We start from the raw sequence: 23,606 nt of genomic DNA on the forward strand, positions 1-23,606 counted from the left end.
AAGTAGGTTCCGAAAATAGACATGCATTATGCGAGAGGTCTGTTCGACTAAGGAACCATTTCTTACGACTATACGAGAAAAAACGTTACGAGGGTTATGAGCCCGTATACTTGGACGAAACGTGGGTAAACGCTTCCCATACCACAGGAACACAATGGTTCCCTAGCTCCTCTTCTGATTTCTGTGCCAGGAAATCACCTCTTGGCAAGGGTGAGCGGCTTATTGTGCTCCATGCTGGCTGCAAGAGTCGGGGATTCCTACCAGGCTGTTCGCTAGTCTTCGCTAATCCAAGGACAACCGAGACTATCATACCGAAATGAACGGAGCGATATTCCTAGAATGGGTTAAAACTCAACTGGTACCGGTATTGCCCCCCAAGAGTCTGGTTGTCATGGACAATGCTCCATATCATGGCGTTTAGGTACCTAACACAAAAGCCCCAACGTCTAACAGTAGGAAGGGCGATATGATAGAATGGTTCACACACAAAGCAATACCATATCCACTAAAAGCAACGAAACCTGTTCTGTATGATATGATAAAGTCTAATAAAACCACACATGTCTTTAAAGTTGACGAGTATCTTAAAGAACATGGCCATTCAGTTTTGCGATTGCCGTCCTATCATTGCGATTTAAACCCAATATAACTAATTTGGGGTATCATTAAATCGGATGTTGCCAGGCAAATACAAAATTCAAACTGCGGGATGTACAGAAACTGGTTCAACAATCATTAGACACCATCACGCAGGAAACGTGGCAAAAGTGTGTTGAGAATGAAATAGAGAGACATTATTGGGATCATAGTGGATTGGACCATGCCACAACCAAGCCAGTGATCATCAGAGTAGACTCGGAGAGCGGCGATAGCGATTCGGACAACAGCGACACCGATTCCGAATGCACTGTCACGGCTTCAGAAACCTGCAACAGTGACTCCGATTGAACACCCAAAACGGCTTTTGAGATGACCCCCATATACGGTGCACACGCTTGTTCATTACCTGGCTGTTCCATGAGCGACTGGTCCTCCCTGGTATGGGATGGCGAGGAATGTCAACAATATGATGATCGTTTGTAAAACAATTTTTTTATTCGGGTGTCCACAATTATGAGACAAGAGACATCAGAAAGATGTCATAACCCCCCGGCAGCTGTCTGTAAAGTAACCACTAGTAAATGTGCAATTCTGTATGTAATGAGTCAACAGTTTAATGTTCTTTAAGAAGCATACATTGTTTACCCTCAAATGATCCACCATGGTCGCATCTATATGAATGCCAAGTTTCGATCAAATACACTGAATGGTTTTCGAATTCTGCCCAGGAAACGAACCCCATCCCCAATTGAGTCTATGTCCAACTTCATTCCATAAAAAGTTTTAAAAATAAAAATTAGAAAAATCCCAAAATATCAAAAGGCACCACTTCAGTATGTGCCTGATACCTTTGCCAAGTTTCGATCAAATACACTAAATGGTTTTAGAATTCTGCCCCGCAAACCAACACCATCCCCAATTGAGTCTATGTCCAACTTCATTCCATAAAAGTTTAAAAAAATAAAAATTCGAAAAATCCCAAAATATCAAAAGACACCACTTCAGTATGTGCCTGATACCTTTGCCAAGTTTCGATCAAATACACTGAATGGTTTGGGAATTCTGCCCCGGAAAAGGAAATGATTATGGACGGACAGACATACTGGCTGATCGCTATATCCCCCCGCATTATATGCCGGGGGGATAACAAACCATCAGAGTTGGTCTGTCCAATTCATGTCGCTGTGCACATTTTGGTTTTGTTGCAATTATCAGATTTTGAGTTAGTGAGCAATTCATCGGTCTCAAATGGAATCAAACCGACTGTAGTCAATGTAGTACATGTTTGAATAGTACATTGCAAGTGTATTTGGTCTGTTGATGCCGTTTGAATAGTTATAGGGGTACAAATGGACACAGAAATGGAACAGAATGAGTACCGAGCAGTCATCAAGTTTTTAGACTTTAGAGAAAAGCACTAGCCAAGAAATTCATGACCGCATGTCACAAGTATATTGGGATAAGTGCCCTAGCTATTCCGCTGTTAAACGTTAAGCAGCTATGTTTAAGGCTGGGAGAACAAGCCTTGATGATGACCCTAGGTCTGGGCGTCCCTTAACTTCCATCAATGAAGATTCAGTCAAGGAGATAAAACTTATACTGTCAGATAGACGTATTACCATAGTTGAACTTGAGGAAGACACAGGTCTAAGCCATGGATCCATTGAAACTATTATTCATGAATAACATATCTGCTCGATGAGTGGCAAAGTTTCTAAATTCTGATCTTAAGGAAAAAAGAACGACATCGCCAGAGGACATTTAAAACTGTTTGGCGAGGATTTCGTCAAATTCGGAAAGAGATCAGTAACGGGTGATGAAACATGGGCCTACCACTAGAATCCCGAGTCAAAACGTCAATCCATGGAATGGCACCATTCCACTTCTTCGGCACCAAAAACATTCAAATCTTCAAGATCAGTGAAGGAAGTTATGGCCACTGTATTCAAAGGGTGTGGTCCCTGTTGATTACTTAGAAAGTCAAAAGACGATTACCGGTGCCTACTATGCTGATTTGCTTCATCGCCTGAGATATTCTATCAAAGAAAAGCGGCGAGGAATGGTGACTGCTGGTTTTCTATTTCCACATGACACTGCCTCTTTTCACACCTCTCGACTTGCAAAGACTGCTATGCGACAACGATAACCCCAAAGCCGCTGTGAATTTGGCTTTCAGGATGGATTCAGAAAACGTCTTCCTGACTTGAATTGAAAAGCTTCACTATCGGTATAAGAAAGTGTATTGATAAGTGTGGAGATTATGTTGAAAAATAAAATTTAAAACTTTTACAATTCTTGGTTTTGTATGTTAGGCTTAGAACGTTTTGACCAGCCCTCGTATAATTTCATAATGACACAGTGTAGCTTCACCAGGTAACCTCTTTTAACGGTGATTAATACAGCTATCCACTTGTGTTACCCTTATTTCTGGGAATACTGGGTTCTGAATGTTTGGTTTTTTTACAGCGAGGAGCGTTGCTTCTTTTAGTCTTTATGATTTAATTGGAGATCAGTTGAAGTTACATGTGATTTAGGAACAGGGTTAAGCACCTGTGAATACAGGGGAATATACTTTTAGATAATATACGTTTTTCACTTTGCCGCCTTACTTCCACTTTATATACTGAACAACAAAAGTCCCTGTGACATTGAATAAGATTTAATGCAAAGTTATGTTTTTTACCAAATCTGAATCAATTTCGGTTTGCAACGGATAAAAGACTCCTGTAAGTGTTCGAATGCTTAAATTTGCCATACTGACTTCACAAAATGCGTGATTTCAGAAAAAAATGAACATGCCAAAATGTCAATTTACAAATCAATAGCGTGTGTGTCCACCTCTGGTTGCGATGCAAGCAACACATCTTCGTCTCATGGAATGGACCAGCCGTCGCACAAAGTCCTGTGGGATATCTGTCCATATCTGCTGGAGCATGTTTCGAAGTTCCTGGAGTGTCTGTCTAACACGTGGTTGACGTCGAAGGCGCCGATCCATCTCATCTCACATGTGCTCGATTGGTGAGAGATCATGGGATAGAGCCGACCAGGGGATGACATTCACATTGTTTTGTTGAAAAGAATCCTGAACAAGTCGAGCAATATGAGGCCGGGCGTTGTCATGTTGAAAGGTAATGCCTGAGCCATGACGCCGCAAAAACGGTAGAACAACAGGGCCGATGATCTCGTCGCGGTAGCGCTGTCCATTGAGATTTCCCTCTACCACTATCAAATGGGTCCTCTGTCTTGCTGTAATCCCATCCCATACCATAACGTTGCCGCCCCCGAACCGATCTTCTTCCATAACACAATGATTGACGTAACGTTCACCTCGACGTCGGTACACTCGAATCCGTCCATCGCTGTGACTGAGGTGAAAACGAGACTCGTCAGTGAATAGAACTTGTCCCCACTGCATGGCTGTCCAGCGTCGACGCTGTCTGCACCACTGTTGACGTGCTTGACGGTGGTTTCCTGTCAAAATGGGACGTCTGGTGGTTCTTCTGGCGACAGTCCCTACACATCTGAGGCGACGACGTACGGTTTGTGAAGATATTCGTCGAAGGCCAGGGATGCTTCTTGCAGTCACTGTTGCTGGCTGGAATCGATTTCGTAGGTGTGTTTTTCGAATCTAGTTGTCACATATAGGTATAACGTATTAGCTTGGCGTTCAGACGAAGCGAGATTTTTGTCAGGACCTAATATACCAGTCAAAACATCAGAGGGAGCCTTATTGGAAGTCATTCCACGTCTGGACCAAGGCCTGTCGCAGCTGTAACGTTCCATTCGACGTCGATAAACACGCTGACGACAATCACTGCTGTCCGGATGAAACCTGGACTCAACTGTGAAGAGGACTGAACCTCAGATGTTGTCTTGAACATGTTGGCGGGCAGTTCGATGACGTGTCAGCAAAATTGGACGTACAGCTGCACGTCGTGGTCGGATGTTGAGTTCTTGTAATCGATTCCTCACAGTCCTTGCACTAATCGGAAGTACACCAACGATTCAACGGGCAGTCAAGTTGCAGTCTGAAACCGATTTTGCAGGTGAACCAGACGGATATGAGTATCTTGCCGGCGTGACGTTACTCGTGGACGTAGAACGTGGTCGGTCCGTGGTCTTACACGTCTGTTGGTACCGACCTCAGAGTGACTGTATGGTGTGTTACGATTAACACCAAAACGCCTAGCAATGTTTTGTCCAATTCCAGTTTCCTGCGCACGCAACCACTCATTTTCAGATGGATGTGGCATAACGTTTACGAGGTTTCAACAAAGTTGCTTTTCATAGTTAAAGCACTTCAACGATTTACTTTATGTTTAACTCGGTCTCAGGTGTAATGTTAATGCGTGATGAATTTTTTACTCATGGTATTCTATGCATGCAATGACCGGGATACACGTGCAATTTCAGGATCATCACGGGTAATCATGTGGAAGTGCCCTTACATGTGATTATGACGCACGATTCTGAAAAATCCATGGACAGTTTATTTTAATTTGATTGTTTATTGTGCATAGGTCTTGTTTCAAAGTATATATCATAATGTCAAAACGTGATGTAGACAAGTAAATGAGGAGGATGTCAAGCATGTACCTACAAGGCTGCAACCATTTGGCAGCGAGCGCACCAAGAGTGCACTTTTAGAATCAACACCGAAAAGGACAATAAATGCATGTTCTCTCTCGAGAATGTTATCTTTCCAAGGCCCATCAATGATCCGCGTGTTTTGCAGGTATACTAAATTTAGCTCTTTAGATTTTGTTCGTGTTGCATGTATTATACATAAAAAACATAGTAACATAATATTGAAAAATCTAGGTAATACCTTTACAATTATTTACAAATTTCATGAAAGCCTCTGCTAACTTAACTGTTAAAAGCATAATTATTTTGACAATATTTCATATGACATAGCACTGAGTTCATAATTCCTACTATGTTCAAGTTCAAGTATCCAAGTTTTAGCAAATATACCACTGCATCCAAGAAGGACAATCTCTTGGCTTATCTGCTGTCTCAATCCCCTCAATGACTTTAACGCTTCTCGTCTAATCTCTTCTCCTGGTCTATTCCATTCCAGCATTAGGAAACTTCCTTTGCTGTTTTAAATAAGTGTAGATGTTTTGGAAAGTAGACGTTTTGGAGACATCCGCGACATGGCTTGGTTGATCTCAGTTTGAACAGTATTTCAGTTAGATCAGTGCAATGCGGGGGTACTTAACGGTTATGCATGTCGTAGATGTTTAAGAGTAACAAACCATTAATCACGACCGGTTCAAATCAAGGATTCGAACTCACGATCAATGATTACTGGCACGGCAACGAGACGCAACTATTAAGAAACGAACAATAGCTTGGCTTCATAGGATATCTATATCTTAAAGATGTTCTTGCTATTGCCTTCTTAGCATGAAACATTGTAATATCTGGAATAATATAGACTGAATCTAATATACTCGGAGTTACGATTCATTAAAATGTCGGTCGAACACTTTAAAAACTCGTTGCATTCTGTAATTATCCCCGTCAGTCTTTGAGACGTCTTCTAGGATTTTCTGAAATGCAACATTTCAGCCCTGGTGTTTTGTGTCGGCTGTGAGACATCCTTTATGCTTGCGTAGATTCTGTCATCTCTTCTTAGTGGTAACCGTGGCAAGAAAACTATGTCTTCTTCCTTGATCATCGATATACGTGCTGATTCCCGCGATGACTGCAAAATATTATATATTATAATTATGTTATACCAATTTGTGAGTGAAAAGAAAACGCACAGAGATTACATTTTCAGTTTAATCATACTAACTGTTGGCCACTTTCAAAACGAAACAACTGAAGTGAATTACTTGTTTAAATAATAAGTATGTACACTGTTACTCAATCTACTGCACGAAACTGAATTCCCGTAATATGAATTGCAACCACTTTACCTCAGTGTTGAGTGTTCTGCTGCGACTTCTTAGAGTAACAGTTGGGGGCACCGCTGTCCAAATACATAGATAATGAAACCAAAATAATAATAGTCACAACAAAAAAACACAACATATGTTGAAGTTAAAGACAGTGCGTTGTACATAGATATTCATTGTAAAGTGAGGTAGACATTGATCAGGTACATCGAATAAATACACTCACGATTGCTGTTGTCGTCCCTGATACCAATTCTGGGGCGAAATTCTGTGCCCACCTGCCAAAACATAAACTCCTTGTTTATGCCCATGGTTTGTGTACCAATCAACAATGCTGGTTGTTTTATGCCTTACAAAGAGCATGCAATACTGAATAGTGCACGTGTGTTGTCTTGCTGGACAGCTTATTCTCTAGTGCATGTACATGGACATGGTAGTGGTTAAGGGTATCTAAATTTGCTTTATCCATGACCATATATGTATTGCTGTTGTTTCCGAAATATATATCCATGAGGAATTGATATCTGAGCAGTAAAATACTTTCCGATATTTAATCAATAAACATATATTGTCCGTACTCAACGAATGCATTGATAGGCAGTTTTAACGTGAATCGTTATTCATACCATATCCATGGCCATGTAGTGATTGCCGGCTGGAGATGATATTGATCTTTGAACTGAAAAGAAAGTGTAAGAATGACATGAAAATGTACATGACTGCATGTTTCATAAATTAAAAACACATCAAATTTCACTCCTAAATGCAGTGGCATCCACAAGTAAATCAAACATTTTACGCATAATCATACACTATGCTATAAATACCCTTTAAATGATATTATTATAGGAGTAACAATGAGACAACAGTAATGGTAAGCGAAGGAACACCTGGATAGAATATCCTGTTGTGTTTCGAAGATGAACTACTTGGTATGGTGGTATCTCATGATACCATTAAAGCAATACCTCGCTTCTACAGCGTGTACATGTCTCAAGTTAGTTTGTTATCAGTATTTTTCATACCGCCGTCAGGAACTTGAGAAGCACTGATATCTTCATAGTCTATTCTCTTTACCTCTGCAACGTCATTGAATGTTGTCAGGGAAATACACTTGCCAATAAGAAGAATAGTATAAGCATATGATGTTTCATTTCACTATTATCTCCGATACGACTTTCCTCGGATGTACTGTGATTACGTTTTCATTTACCAGTAACAAATATTCATACATTTTGATTGAAGGTAATAAATAATAAATATTAAAGAGAGTCACATTTAGTTCCTTTTACGTTAAATGGTATCAATCCTAGACTGCTTATTATGTTCCTAGTAGGTTAATAAGGAAACAAGCATTATTATATGGCATGCAATATTGAAATAAATAAGTAGTGTCTTGAATCATACTTTGTCACCAGGAATACTACAAAGCGGGTATAAATTGACCAGAAAAGTGGTATTGTTTATCCTTTGATTAAACAGAATACTTGCCTCTTAAAGCACTATTTGCGTCTTTCAGCATGTCACAATAAGCTTCTCTGTCTATAAATAAACACGGATAATGAGCATTTATTCATAGACATTTCAGTATGTTTCATCATGCTGTCTATCTCATGACAAAGTAACTTCTTCACAATTAGAACGTTTACATACACAAGTGAAAATGTTAAGCACTCCCTGAAAAAAAGTTAACCACTGTCGAGCGACCGCGAATATAATTGTCAAATCATTTTGGTAATGATACCAACAGTTAGCCATAGATAGAATGTAAATGTTTGCTACCGGTTGTGACGCGCCAAAAACGTGCAACAAGTGAACTACGACTTGTTAACAACGCTTGTCAACGCTAAATCCAAGCACACTTTGAAATTATCCTGAACTGTAGTCTTAATGTATGTTCAACAGGGCTCGTGGGAATAATAGGTATTCAAAGTGCTGAGGTAAAGGGCCGCGAAGATCGCAACCTGCTTCGCTTGGTTAGGCGACATTCCTTTATACACGCGAAGAACTGGGTATTGAGGAATCCACTGGTTGTATGGGAGCATGTTCTGGTGGCGTACTCGCGCCTGGCGGCAACGAGACACACCATACACGCCCAAGATGATTCCCACAGTCCCCGTTGCTGAAGGATCAGTCATGACATGGGGTTGCCTGTACCGCGATTGCAAGCCGGACATAGGGGGCTTCTGATGGGTGACGGGTGCAGGCCTTCAATTCTGAATCCGATCGATAAACCACATTAGGAAAAACTATGGCAGCCAGACACTTCTACATGGACGGCAACGCGAGACCACACCCTTCTCGACAGGTGACAGAGGTCCTCCAGCAAAACGCAGTCACAACCCATGCCTTGGCCCACCATGAATCCATATCTCAACACGGTGCAATACATCTAGGACACCATAGGCCGCTGAAGATACAGAAGCTGTACCCACTACTAGCCAATCTATAGGAACTGGCACAATCCCAGCACCACCAAGAATGGCAAAACCTACCGCAGGGACGCAGGAACGCAGGAGGCATCTCACATGAGGCATGAGGAGGCGGGTTCGGGAGCAGGGTTGAGGCGGTCTTCCGGTCACGTGGCGGATGTACATTTTGTGGACAATCTCGTCACATAAAGTCATTTTGGGGACATGAGGGTCAATTTTACCAGCAACAACTGTCTTTGGCCCCTTGCAGCTCCATATTTAAGTTACGTACTAATTTTGTCAATAATATACACAATACACTGTCCACCGATAATATGAAAATTATTTCCTAAAATATCATGATTGTTGTCTTTGTTTAATGACAAAAAACAGCATATGTTCTGGTATCTATGCCATATATTTCGGATCATCGCATGGTTTTTAAACATAACTCCAAATCAACTGGGGGCACTTATCTTTTTCCCATGTGTATACAGTAAACTGTATTTCATAAAACACAAATGTGTCCCAGTGGTCAATTGTAGATCGGATATTTCTACCAATATGATGCGTGTGAACGCTTATTGCACACTCTCCGTGTAGGTTATCCTTTCGGTATTATTTGCAAGAGATATATGTGCATTTGTAAGACCACGAGATAGGATAGAAAATATTCAGCAGTGTTGAACGAAATATAATCTCCAAAGAAACGCATAGTCTGGTGTGTCCAAAGTAGGATAACCCATTTAATTCAATATCATTTGCAGCCAAATTATATAAAAAGGAAGTCGGAATGTCAGTAATCATAAATAAGTTAAGAAAAGAAGTTCAATCAGTGGTGACGTCAATTCACAAGTGGGCGTCGGTACCTATTGTGACCACCATGTGCCGCCAAAACTGCTCTGCATCTTCTCGGCCTGGATTGATGAAGTCTTTGAATCTAATGACGTAAAAGGTCATCCCTGTAGCGAATAGCTGTACAGTTAGTCTTGACGTGCACATGGTTTGATCTGTGTGTGTAGGATATGCACATCACTCTTTCGTTACTCTGCCGCCACACTGCTTACAACAGACACTCTCACTCAGTTTCAGTTGCCGCGACAGTGGTGATCCGAGTTCCACTACTTCGGGGCCGATGTTGCTTGGAATTGTATCGCTGACCTAAATCCCAAAGACGATGCACTGTGGTTTTAAATAGGGACTACCGCTGCCCACGATTCCTTAAATTGCTCGTTGATATTCAAAACAGTTCTTTAAGCATTACATTTTCATGCAAATTTACACTACCCCACGCAGAAATGCACTTCATTTTAAAATGTTACGTTTTGACACGCTGAATCTTTTCCGTAAACATATAGGAGCATTTTGTTAGTAAATATGTTACAATCAAAGACGATTTCTGACAAATATTTGAAATTGCATCTTTCCACACAACGAGTGCGTTTCTTTTTTGAAAGAGTATACATTAATACAAACATGAGGATAGCCTTCAGATGTAGTTTATGACGATTTGCTTGGCAATATTAGTAAGAAGCATGGGTTAAAGGGGACGGTACATGGGAAGTGTGTATAGAGAGGTTACAGTGTGCAGTGAAACACGTCTTGCATGTTCACTCATTTTGTATGCGTCCCTCAATCGACACTAACTTAAGTTAACATGTCCCACCTAAATGTGAAACAAATCAATAATGTGGAAACCAACCATAAACGAATCGGCGGTCAGACATACTATTCAAACTTGAAACTGAGTGTCTGATTTGACCAAATGCTCCTGTTCAATTCTCGAGTACAGAATCACACGATTAGGATCACGAGTTTATTCCTCAATGTTTGTCCAGAAAAACAATGTTATATTTGAGTAAAGCCGTGATTGGAGACATGCTATGACCATCCCCACGAATGAGCAAAACACATGATGGCTAAAAGACAGATCAGCAAGACATTAATCATGACAAGACGTGCGTCCTAATGTGGTTTGATCATGCTCAAGTACAGCTCCTCACATATTTACCTTGTGCAGCCTCTATCGTTTCCTTTTCTGACTGTGTTAGCGAAGGCTCCTTAAAACAAATGGATAGACCTATAACATTACAAATACTAGATGGAGCTCGAAATGAATACAGACACTTTTTGATACAGCCAAATAGTCCTGATCAGATCAGCTACTGCAGGTTGATTATTACACCAAACAAAAATGTTGTGTCAAAATATAAACAAACAATTGATTCGAATATTTTGAATTGTTAAATATTGACACCTAGTTTAATATATTACAGTTTAATAAGGGCCGAGGACCAAAAATGTATGCTTCATACATTGTACCATCGTAAAAAAGGGGGAATTCGTGTCTTTGACGCGACGAAAGAACGACTAAGTCATTCACGACAAACATATGACTCTGTAGGTTAGATTCATACAAACTCATTCACTCCACACGAGACCACATCCGTGGTCTAGTGGAAGGTCGGGGGTTCGATCCCCACCCGCGTCATACCAAAAGACGTTAAATGATGGTATTACGCTCGGCATTAAGCGGTTAAAACAAGGACTGTTGGGCTCGGAATCAGTATGCTGTGCCATGGTTTATCAGTGGACAAGCACTATAAAATCGGCACACACAAGTGCATGAGCATCACTATATAAGTGCAATAGTCTTCAACGCGACGTTTAACACCACTTCACTTCACCTCACCTCACTTCACTTCACGTCACTCCATATGACCTACAAAGGGTGGTAGTAATGGACGCACCCACGCACGCACGCACACGCACACACACACACACACACCGAACATCAAATGGTCACTGCTGCCATCCCTAACCAATAATACCCTGAGACTTTCGGAAAGCCGGATGTGTTGACATTTCAGTGCGATATCTGCTGGTGTGAGACCATTTCTGTTTTTCATCTTGCTGGCTAGTTTTCCCACTGGTGTATCCTGTATGGATCTGCATAGCTCCTTGAGTCCAAACCGAGCCGCTACATGGAGTAACGTTGGCGAATCCTGTTCTCTGTTGCCTATGAAACCATGCAGTCAAAAAAGTCAACCGAGCATTCACTGATACACCTATTTGACCAGGAAAACGACATACATTTCGAACGTAATTAATTCGTAATCATTGTTTGGCATATTCACCCATGCACGAAGCACAACGCTGGGCCACAGGGCCATGAAGCACACACTGGTCAGTGAAAGGGGCATTTATATATTTTCCAAACTGGTTAATCTTTTCTTTTTGTAAAACCAAGATCCATTCTGAACATTCTATAGGTTTTCGTAGACGTGGACCATATTTTCCAAAGATATTTCTTTCAAAGTACCAAGGCAAAAAAAAATAAATATGTCTCTGTAATAATTGTGTCTGCAATTTCTAAAATCTTTGCAATTGATGAGTACACAGGAAAGCAGTTTCTAAGTAAATGATCAAACTTCTCTCTGACTTCAAAATGTGGCTGTCGGTCATGATTCTCGCATAGAAGCAAAGTTACAAGTGTCCATAATGAGACATGCAAGTACATATTTACGACGCACATTATGCAAAGGAGACCACACCATACTCACAGCCAAAAGAAACTCGAACTTAGAAACATATAGAGAAGTGCGTAGTTTAAGAAGAGATGTTTCCAATGTGTACCACGTAATGACAAAACTAACAATCAGTCAAGTTTTACCACCGCGTGTCTTTATTCTGATCACAATATGCTGAACGTGATTTCCAAACTTACGCTAATCCTGCACGAGACAAATTTTCCATCTCGTGTCATGGGTCTGTGACGTCACATGTAATGTGTTCATGAGCTTCGATTCACACAGCATACCAGTATGTCCGTTTGTGCATTGAACAAATCTAACATCTCTGGAATATTAGTAATTTTTCTTATGTTAACCGACATGTAAGGATATTCGCGTTTATTTGGTCGGTGAGCATAGGTATTGCTTTTGGTATATTAAATATTACATGAAGTGCCGTGCTATATTTCTAGCCAAACTTAAAAGTACCATGACACATATATTGTTATTGTAATAGATATTCATTTACCTTGAACGTCTTGTTTATCACAATCTACTGTCGTTAAGCTGTGGGCATTGCCGAACATGTGGCATAGAGTTTGGTCAAGGATGCCGGTGTTGGAGCTAGTGTCCCCTAGCACTGCCTGACACAGCAGATCCAATGGCCTGGTCACTTCGTCAAGGAGATACTGAACCTCGGTCAGCTTTGAGTAGTATACCAGCGTTTCCACGCCCGATGAACACCCGTTCACGAACACTTGCACCTCTGTCTCGCCCGAGTAAACACCTACACACAGAACACATCCTGGCATAACAGTGTACAACTGAATGAAGCTCATTGTTATTATTGATAACAACTACTTAATGATCACAGATTCAGGAAATAAACACAACGCGCTTTTAGATTTGCGTTTGGTATTGAGTATTCGATGCCCAGATGGTACATATGGAACTCATATCTCAAAAGACGTGTGTACAGCGACGATGTGATTTGGTTTATTGATTGTCTTCGTATTCCTCTCGACAAAATGAATATCTAAATGAATATATGTGTTCAAACGCAACAATATGCTAAGTGTGCTAAATGTCGCATATAGTTTCCTGTTCACTGTGCGGCTGGAAAAGGCATATCGCCACTTGAACGAGTTCGTCACTTAATCGTCTTTAAAAAGAAATCCTAGAGAAGTACCAAATGTCACAACATGGTAACATCGTTTAAAGTCGTCGTCGCTCTATCATGACACAGATGGGACCCCACACCAGTTTGATAATACGTGGGTTTTTTTTCCATTTGCAAATCCATCAACGCATACATATAGAGTCACTATGTTTATCTTAAATATGTCACGTTACCACACCCATGTATCAGGTTAACGTAAATAAAAAAGTTTATGTGCTACCTTTTATTCGAACTGTAAGATTATATTTCCCGTTTCTAAAACATATGTCATGCTACTTACCCACAGGGTTGAAAAAATACGTGTAAGGGTTGTAGAAAGTTGCAGCAATCTTGTCCGATTTGTCTTGCTGTATTTCAACACATCCTCGAGTTTCTCTTGAAAACATCACATAGACCTTGTCTACATTCTGTAAAAATAAACAAACAAAGTGTAACTTCTATATTTTGTACACGTAACTCTGCAAGAAAGACTTATGAAACAATAGGCTATGTTACCAATGATAGAACACCTAGATCATACTATTTTCTTTTTAGCAATTGTATGATAAATGTATTTTGCATGATTTGTATAAAATGTATTATCGTTATCATAAAGCGTTATCGGTCAAAGTGCTGGTCACTGTAATTTGACAATGCTCTGATTAAGTCGCATACTAATATAATCAAACAAGGCGTGTGGCTATCGTACATCTCTGTCGACTCCGGGACTGAGCAAGTGACTCACGATTTAACTGGTGATATTTAGGTCGCGAATATATCCTGAAAGACTCAACAGCGATCTAGATGAGGAAACAAACAAGAGCTTGAAGATGGAAGGTGAATCGAACCACAGATCCACGATCAAACACGGGGAAAACCCCTTACCCTTGCAACGTTAAGGCAGTCGTCAAACTTCCTTCCGTGCTAGTATCAATCACTGTACCATCATTTACAATACCAACATCCAGCAAACTCTAAATGTTGCCGTTCGAAAATCTCATAAAATGGATTCACTGCAAGCGTCCTCATGCTTCAACTATAAGTGTTCAGGGCAAACTATACTTTATTAGACTACACATGCCGGAGAGCAAATTGTATGTACCTTTACTCACAAGTACACAGGGTCTTTATGCATACACATATGCACGTTTTTCATTCACATATATAAACACATGTTAGTATCATTCTTTTCACACACATATATACAAGTGTACTTCATTCACACACACACATACGGGGGCACGGGTGGCCCAGTCGTCTAAGGCGCCGCGAATCGCTGTGCAGATTTGCGTCCCTTGGGCGCCCAGAAACCTTTGATTGTGGGTTCGAATCCCGGTTCGCCCCGATTATGTTTCTAGGTTTATCAGCACCATACCCGTGCTTGTGGGTTTCATCGAAGTGGTAAATGACTGCATCACTTCGGGCTTTCCTCCCACATAGAGCTGACACGCCGTGATATAACTGGATATACTGTTAAAAGCGGCGCTAAAATCCAACCCACTCTCACAGACATACCCATACGGTTCATTCATACACCTATACGCGTTTTCGTCATCCATGCGTCTATACGCACCTTCCATCGTCACGACGGTATTATTGGTTAAGAAAGTTTATAACCTAGTCATAATCACCATTATTCTATATTATTCATTGTCCCTCGACGAACACGAACATTCAAGAAGGAACAAGGAAAATACATGTGACATTCACCAGGGTCGTTGAGCATTGTTGTGATACGACGCAGTTCCCTGTTTATTCCATCAAACATCCTGTTATAATGTTACATGCATTGGTCGTGTACTTGGCGTCCTTGTATAACTTGGATTGACAAAATTGTAACACACCCATTTACATGTGTTCATTATTAATACACATATACACACGTACTTCATTATCACCCACATATGCACAGGTACTTCATTATTACACACACATACACAGGTACTTCATTATTACACACACATACACAGGTATTTCATTATTACACACACGTACACAGGTACTTCATTATTACACACACATACACAGGTACTTCATTATTACACACACATACACAGGTACTTCATTATTACACACACATACACAGGTACTTCATTATTACACACACACATACACAGGAACTTCACTAACACACACATACACACGTACTTCATTAACACACACACATACCTAGGTACTTCAATAACACACACATACACAGGTACTTCATTATTACACACACATACACAGGAACTTCACTAACAAACACATACACACGTACTTCATTAACACACACACATACCTAGGTACTTCAATAACACACACATACACACGTACTTCATTAACATACACACACGGGTACTTCACTAACACAAACATACACACCTACTTCATTAACACACACACACATACCTAGGTACTTCACTAACACACACATACACACGTACTTCATTAACATACACACACGGGTACTTCACTAACACACACATACACACCTACTTCATTAACACACACACATACCTAGGTACTTCACTAACACACACATACACACGTACTTCATTAACATACACACACGGGTACTTCACTAACACACACATACACACCTACTTCATTAAAACACACACATACCTAGGTACTTCACTAACAAACACATACACAGGCACTTCATTAACATACACATACACACCTACTTCATTAACACACACATACACACGTACTTCATTATCACACATATATACACACGCACTTCATTAACACACATATACAAAGGTACTTCATTAACACACAAATGCACACCTACTTCATTAACACACACATACACACCTACTTCATTAACACACATATATACACAGGTGGTGCATTAACACACATATACACAGGTACTTCATTAACACACACATACACTCCTACTTCATTATTACAAACACATACACACCTACCTCATTATCATTCACACGTACACATGTACTTTATTAATACACAACGTACTTCTTTAACACACATATACACAGGTACTTCATTAACACACACATACACACCTACTTCATTAACACACACATACACACATACTTCATTATCACACACATCCACACGTACTTCATGATCATACACACGTTCACAGGTACTTTATTAATACACACATACTTCATTAACACACATATACGCAGGTACTTCATTAACACACACATACACACCTACTTCATCATCACACATATATACACACGCACTTCATTAACACACACATACACACCTACTTCATTATTGGGGTAGCACTCTGGTGCTTTGTGGCGGGGTTCTTGTGGGCTACGCTGCTAGTAACAAATTAACTTGCTTCCAAATTAATACTCGTGCTTAAGGCTACCTGCTTTTCAGCGGGAACCTTTCCGGGGTTACCTGCTTCTCAGTGGGAACCTTGTCTTTCCCGACTTTTCAGCCGGGGAATCGTATAATAACATACGTTGGGCCAAACAATTGCCACGTATATGGGCCCGGCGGCGGAAGTCGTCTTGTCAAGCGGTAGCTGACAGTTGGGTCCGCGGCGGGAGCCGCATAATGGTTTTGCTAATGGGGCCAGGCAGTGGGATCTGCTTTGGCCGGCTACCTGGGGCCGGGCAGCGGTAGTCTGACTTAGGCCAGCAGCGTGGAGCTGCTTTTGGCAGCGTGGGAGTTGCCAAGCAATGGTAGCGTTTAAATATGCTACCGTGGGGGCCGGACAGCGGTAGCAGTCTCAGGCCAGCAGCGCTAGCTGCAATCGCCGTTGGCCACGCGCGTGGCCATGGCAACGGTAGCATTTTGGTATACACAATTAGCAGCTAAGTAGCCCACTAGTACCTGCACACCCTCGGCCATTTAACCAAATCTCATCTTCTGTTTTTATTATAGGCACGGGCATCCACGGCTCGATGGCCCGTGCCTCTCCTTGGCATATCACGGGATAAACACACGCCCTTCATTAACACACATATACACAGGTACTTCATTAACACACAAATACACACCTACTTCATTAACACACAAATACACACCTACTTCGTTAACACACATACATACACAGGTAGTGCATTAACACATATATATACACAGGTACTTCATTAACACACATACACACCTACTTCATTATTACAAACACATACACACCTACCTCATTATCATACACATGTACACATGTACTTTATTAATACACAACGTACTTCATTAACACACATATACACAGGTACTTCATTAACACACACATACACACCTACTTCATTATCACACATATATACACACGCACTTCAGAAACACACATATACACAGGTACTTCATTAAGAGACACATACACACCTTCTTCATAAACACACATATACACACGTACGTCATTAACACACATATACACAGGTACTTCCTTAACACACACACATAAACAGGCACTTCATTAACATACACATACAAAGCTACTTCATTATTACAAACACACACACACACGTACCTCATTATCATACACACGTACACAGGTACTTCATTAACACACACATACACACCTTCTTCATTAACACACACATACACACGTACTTCATTAACACACATATACATACGTACTTCATTATCACAAACACATACACAGGCACTTCATTAACATACACATACACACGCACTTCATTAACACACATACTCACACGTACCTCATTATCATACACACGTACACGGGTACTTTATTAATACACAACGTACTTCATTAACACACATATATACACATATGTACACATGTGGTATCGATTCCCCACATGTCTATTTCTGGTGTTCCCGCCATGATATTGCTGGAATATTGCTAATAGCAGCGTAAAGCCATACCCACTCACTATTCACACACACACACACACACACACACACACACACACACACACACACACACACACACACACACACACACACACACACACACACACACACACACACACACACACACACACACACACAATGTGTGTGTGTGTGTGTGTGTGTGTGTGTGTGTATACACGAACTGACACTAACACACATATACCCACGTACTTCATTATCACAAACGCATACACACATACTTGATTCACACACACACATAAACACACGTGCTTCATATAGCTGGAATATTGCGGTGCGGGACATTAAAAAACATACAAACAAACGAACAAAGTGAACCAATTACTTCTGTCTTCAGATGCTATGACGTTACAAGTAAAATGTTTTTTTATGTACGAATGTACATACAGAGCTACATTTACGTAAGTAATGAAAACATAACTACACTCGTCTCCATTAGTTTTCTCTCTTTTGTTCTACGATGTGAAATACACTTGTTGAATTAAGTCGTGTATTAATCTCTCTATCTTACATACACATGTGTCACAATATGTGATAAAAAGAACCGTGACAAAAATGATCTCACAACCTTGCTGGCTACGCCAGAATTGTCCACGTCAGCCCAACATTACTCTTGCCTGATCTAACCTTCTGTCAGCAGTCACCACATATCTTGAGTACCCTTCCAGGTCAAACAACTATTTACAGTAAATAAAAGCGACACAACCCTTTCCATATTCATAAGAAATCTCTACCGTCGATTGCACGATTACTAGTGAGTGTATCCTGCCCCACCGGTGGCACCCGTCACAAACACAAGCGAAGGCAAGTCAACCGTGCGCATGAGGGAACGGCTTGCATGTCACAGATAATAGACTCACCCATGTAACCACCGCTGGCATCAGTCGGAATGTCTTCAGCATGGGAAGTTGTTCATCATTGTCCTCCTCACATACCGCCATGAGAGTCACAAGACATTCACGGAGTGCTTCTTTGCTGTTTCCGACATCCTTATGAATCCACTTCACCGCCTCGTCACCCAGTCCACGAACAACCTTCTCTGCTTCAGAAACATCCACATAGAAATAGAGAACGACGGTTCGCTTCAGTGACTTGACCAAGGCATCGTGTAGGAATATTCCTGACGAACTGACTCCAGCAAGGAAGGACGGCGAAACGATCATTACACTTACTTTAGCTTCTGTGCGGTTAGTGTGGGCAGTCAGGTTATTGTTTTTCTTACTCAGGTCAGCGACATCCACAGTTTCAACAGAACACCCAAATCGTGTGTCACCAAAGCGTTGCTGTATGAACGCTGCCAGATCTTTCCCATCATGTGCATAAAATATAGCAAAGTCTATACCTGAAATGCAAGGCAGAAATTCAACTACATCTGCGACATTAAAATATATGTGGAATCCAAAGAATTTAACCGAAAATATATATACTTTTAAAACTACTTAAAACATATAGTCAACCGAGAAATTTATTGCTATTAAAAAAGAGGAGGAAAATAACGTTAACAAAAATGATTACTTTTATATTCAGCTTTTGATTCTTAGCACTTTGTTGATACATGCTATGTTTGAGTCTGTGTGTTGTAACATTTTTAGTTTGAAATGTGACGCTTTCAAAGCCTTTAAATTTTAAAGAGTGTATTGTGTCATTCTATTGCAATATGTCTTGACGGAACATGTGTCTTTTTCCTCAGGGAAATACAAAATATGTAGTAAAAACAATATTAAAAATATGTGTGTTCCTGATATTGACATAACTGAAATATATTCTATGTCATTCCACGTATTCGGTAATATAAAAGGATACAAGTCGCCTATATCAACCATATTCCAACATGCACTAGTATTCTATGACCTTAAGCATACAGATACATCACTGTCACTTTTCATTAAGTAAAGGGGGGCGGTCGGGTAGCCTAGTGGTTAAAGCGTTCGCTCGTCACGCCGAAGACCCGGGTTCGATTCCCGACATGGGTACATTGTGTGAAGCCCATTTCGTGTGTCCCCCGCCGTGATATTGCTGGAATATTGCAAAAATCGACGTAAAACCAAACTCACTCACTCATTAAGTAAAGGTGACGCTCTACAACGTTTTGTACGGACAAAAGTTTGCTGAAAATACAACACACTCTATAATTGTGTCACAGTTAACATGAATATAATGCTGCTAATGTTGGTGAAAGGCCTAAACCTGAAGATACAGTCTCTATTACTTCTTGAATATTTCCCTCAAAGTAACCGAGGGCAGATCCATTCCTCAGATTCTTTATGGTGAATAGTAACATCAAATCAGTATCGTCGTATATCCTGTTTGCAATCATAAAAAATCATATATTTATGTAATAACTTTCAGTAAGATTATTTGTTGGAAAAGTTGATAAATGTCTGTCTTTTTATCAAAGTATGTTTATACAAACATGCTGCTGGGTGTAATTGTTCGTGACGTGACGTGAGTACATTTAATCCCAAACAAGATATAGTGTGTTCCACATCAACAGGATCACATAACAATTATTTGGAATTATTCTAGCATACATCGAAAGTTAAGATGTATCTCTTTCTCGCCACATGTGTTGCATGAATTGCATGTATTGCATGTATTGCATGCATAAATACATCGTAAATCCTTGCATGAACCAGTGTATGTGCGAAGGCTTTAGCCGATCAGTAATTGGGGTAACGCTGTGTCCTATCACCACTTGCAAACATCCGGTAGGTGTGGTGTGACAGATTTAAGCTTCTCCGGATATATTGACAATGTTGCCCATACAGTAAACGACTCTACCGTACCGGTGTCTAATATCCGCTGTAACAACGTGTATGTAGTCAATCAGCAAGTATGTCTCTGTTGAGATTGAATTGAATGTATATTCTAAGGGTACCGACCATTTGATATTATAGGGGTGTGGGGTTGGGTGCGGGGGTTGGGCGTGTGTGGGTTCGGTGTTTTGTTTTGAGACCAGATGCTCTTTCAGCTACAGCTGCAAAATCAGATTGTTTTTATTACATCTGTGAGCCAAAATATTTTTTGCTAAAAACCCTTTGCAACAATGAAAATTTTGTTGCAGACAATTACCCAACAATAGGAAGCATCATTAACTTTTTCAAGAAATTTCGGGAACAATTTTTTTTTATCTATAACATCCCAGGCCCACACATCAAATGGTCGGCCCCTAACATTATTTAGTACATCGCAGTTTACCAGACCTATCCCAAACAGACAAAATGAGAATTACCAGTTGATATTCTTGAACATACTGCAATGAATGGATAAAACTATGGCTTGGGTACACACGTGTTACTGTATATATATTTTTTTATTTTTTTGGCCAGACCATACTTCCAGTTAAATATTAAAGTCCAAATATCATACTCCCAATTAAATGTTAAAGTCCAAATATCATACTTCGAATTAAATATTAAAGTCCAAATATCACGAACCATATATAGGTCTCAGTACAGCCGTTTCACTTTATATTGTCACAAACTAACATACATGAAGATATACAGTTACGATGGAATGTTCTAGAGTCCTACCTTTCCCAGCCATTCTTGGTGTCTTGTTTACCTTCGAATACATCCTAAATGCTATAAACACGTCTGTAGATCAGAAATACATCGATTATTTCCACAACTTGAATTGAATAGAATTTAACCACAATGTCACCAGCTCGTGTTGCCATCTACGCCAGGCTAGCTTCTTAGACAAAGGGCCGCAACTGCTGAATGTGTAAATAAAATGCAGGAAGAAAATTGTATCGTTGTTTATTGATAATGCGTCAATATCGTGTCTTTGTACGCGCTCTTGTTAAGCCTAGCAACTTTCCTTAAATCCTCAAGGAAGCAAGCATTGTAGATGTTCCTGGTTTTGACATATAATTAAATGAGGAATGATTTTCGATATTTGGTAATGATTCATTTCATTAGGACAGATCCTACACATACAGAGGACATTGTTTACTTTGCAACATAGATTCACTATATTTTAGGTGTCCATATCCTCCGTTCCCCACACACAGCCCAAGTTGTGGAAGGCAGTGCTGATTCCAGGGACCACACGGGTTGTGAGAATATAAATACCATTGCTCTGAAATAATATTATGAAGGTACATTATCCCTCCTCCATACAGTTGCTATCACATCATACCCGTGAAGAATAGGTCTCCCGAAACCCATGCTTGCCGTAAAAGGTGACTATGCTTGTTGTACACGGCGACTAACGGGATCGGGTGGTCAGGCTCGCTGACTTGGTTGATGGATGTCATCGATCTCAATTGCGCGGATCGATGCTCATGATATTAATCACTGGATTGTCTGGTCCAGACTCGATTATTTACAGACCGCCGTCATACATCTGGAATATTGCTGAGTGCGGCGTTAAACAACAAATCAACAATCAACAAGCTATCACATCGGCATTGTTATACATTGTCTAAATGTACGAATTGTTTATTTTCAAAAGGGGAAGATTGATAATGTCTAACACACATATTAATGAGTTTATTCATCGAATATCAGTCATATGCGTATTTGCAATGTTCACAAGCTTTGTATGAATTACTTCCCCAATCCGTTCACATACATTGAACTGTTCTGCTTATTGTATCGGTGGTATTGTACAAGTACTGAAACATTAACATAATGTTGAACATGTCATCATTTGGCGCAGGGGCGACCGTGTGGCCTGAAGTGTGGTCGGAAGTCATGTACACGGTAACGGACATCTCATATCTGGAGTAAATTATTCACTCCTTATGTGACGAAAAGTTCAAAACTTGTCCAAAAGTAACGCTGTACAACAGCTCTTCGATGTCATTGATACAGGAACTGTTGAGTTGTCAGCGGCTTGAGTTACCGTTCATGGAAGAGGTATCCACGCAAGGGTATCATAGTAGTATTGTCTGCTTTTCCTTTCCTATCACGGCGAGCGTCCACGTGTTCGGGTGTATTATGAAATCTTTGACTGGACTTTAGAGTGATTGGGTGACTATGGTGTTTGTCGCCGATGTCAGCTGTGTAGCTGGGACATCAGGACGGCCTGCATTGAACCGGGGCACCCAATAACACGCAATCCGCCAAGAAACCTGACCATCTGATCAAATAGTATGCTTCAAACGTCTTCGCCAGAAAATAACTAGTCTCGATTATCCGACGAAACCATTGGGCGTAAAGAGCAAAATAGCGGTGAAAACTATATAAATGGA

General features: G+C 40.5%; 1 protein-coding gene across 4 annotated transcripts; it reads right to left on the reverse strand.

Annotated features, from left to right (window-relative positions):
- Nucleotides 1–4,935: 4,935 nt before the first annotated feature.
- LOC139468180 (phosphoinositide 3-kinase adapter protein 1-like) lies at nucleotides 4,936–22,099 on the reverse strand. Of its 4 annotated transcripts, XM_071249987.1 has the most exons (12): nucleotides 21,940–22,099; nucleotides 19,267–19,748; nucleotides 13,893–14,019; nucleotides 12,962–13,219; nucleotides 11,752–11,939; nucleotides 10,932–10,980; nucleotides 8,001–8,051; nucleotides 7,535–7,588; nucleotides 7,136–7,188; nucleotides 6,736–6,787; nucleotides 6,531–6,583; nucleotides 4,936–6,313 (listed from the first exon to the last, which is right to left on the reverse strand). In XM_071249987.1, exons 1-12 carry the CDS (start codon nucleotides 21,980–21,982, stop codon nucleotides 6,149–6,151), a joined length of 1,575 nt encoding a protein of 524 aa, XP_071106088.1. In that variant the 5' UTR covers nucleotides 21,983–22,099; the 3' UTR covers nucleotides 4,936–6,148. The 4 variants fall into 4 exon arrangements, with proteins under 4 accessions (XP_071106088.1, XP_071106089.1, XP_071106090.1 ...); XM_071249988.1 differs by lacking the exon at nucleotides 7,535–7,588; XM_071249989.1 differs by lacking the exons at nucleotides 7,535–7,588; nucleotides 8,001–8,051.
- Nucleotides 22,100–23,606: the final 1,507 nt, after the last annotated feature.

The sequence above is a fragment of the Haliotis cracherodii genome, unplaced genomic scaffold, assembly GCF_022045235.1.
Source record: "Haliotis cracherodii isolate W230 unplaced genomic scaffold, xgHalCrac1.p SCAF_2, whole genome shotgun sequence".
In the NCBI taxonomy this organism is placed as follows: Eukaryota; Metazoa; Mollusca; class Gastropoda; order Lepetellida; family Haliotidae; genus Haliotis; species Haliotis cracherodii.

What these genes read in the sequence shown, in the direction of transcription:
- LOC139468180 (XM_071249987.1), bottom strand. Translation starts at nt 21,982, where the DNA reads ATGTATTCGAAGGTAAACAAGACACCAAGAATGGCTGGGAAAG. An exon ending in GTATTTTTTCAACCCTGTGG is followed by an intron (nt 13,220 to 13,892) that starts GTAAGTAGCATG and finishes TTCTGTGTGTAG; the next exon opens with GTGTTTACTCGGGCGAGACA. An exon ending in AACGATAGAGGCTGCACAAG is followed by an intron (nt 8,052 to 10,931) that starts GTAAATATGTGA and finishes GTTTATTTATAG; the next exon opens with ACAGAGAAGCTTATTGTGAC.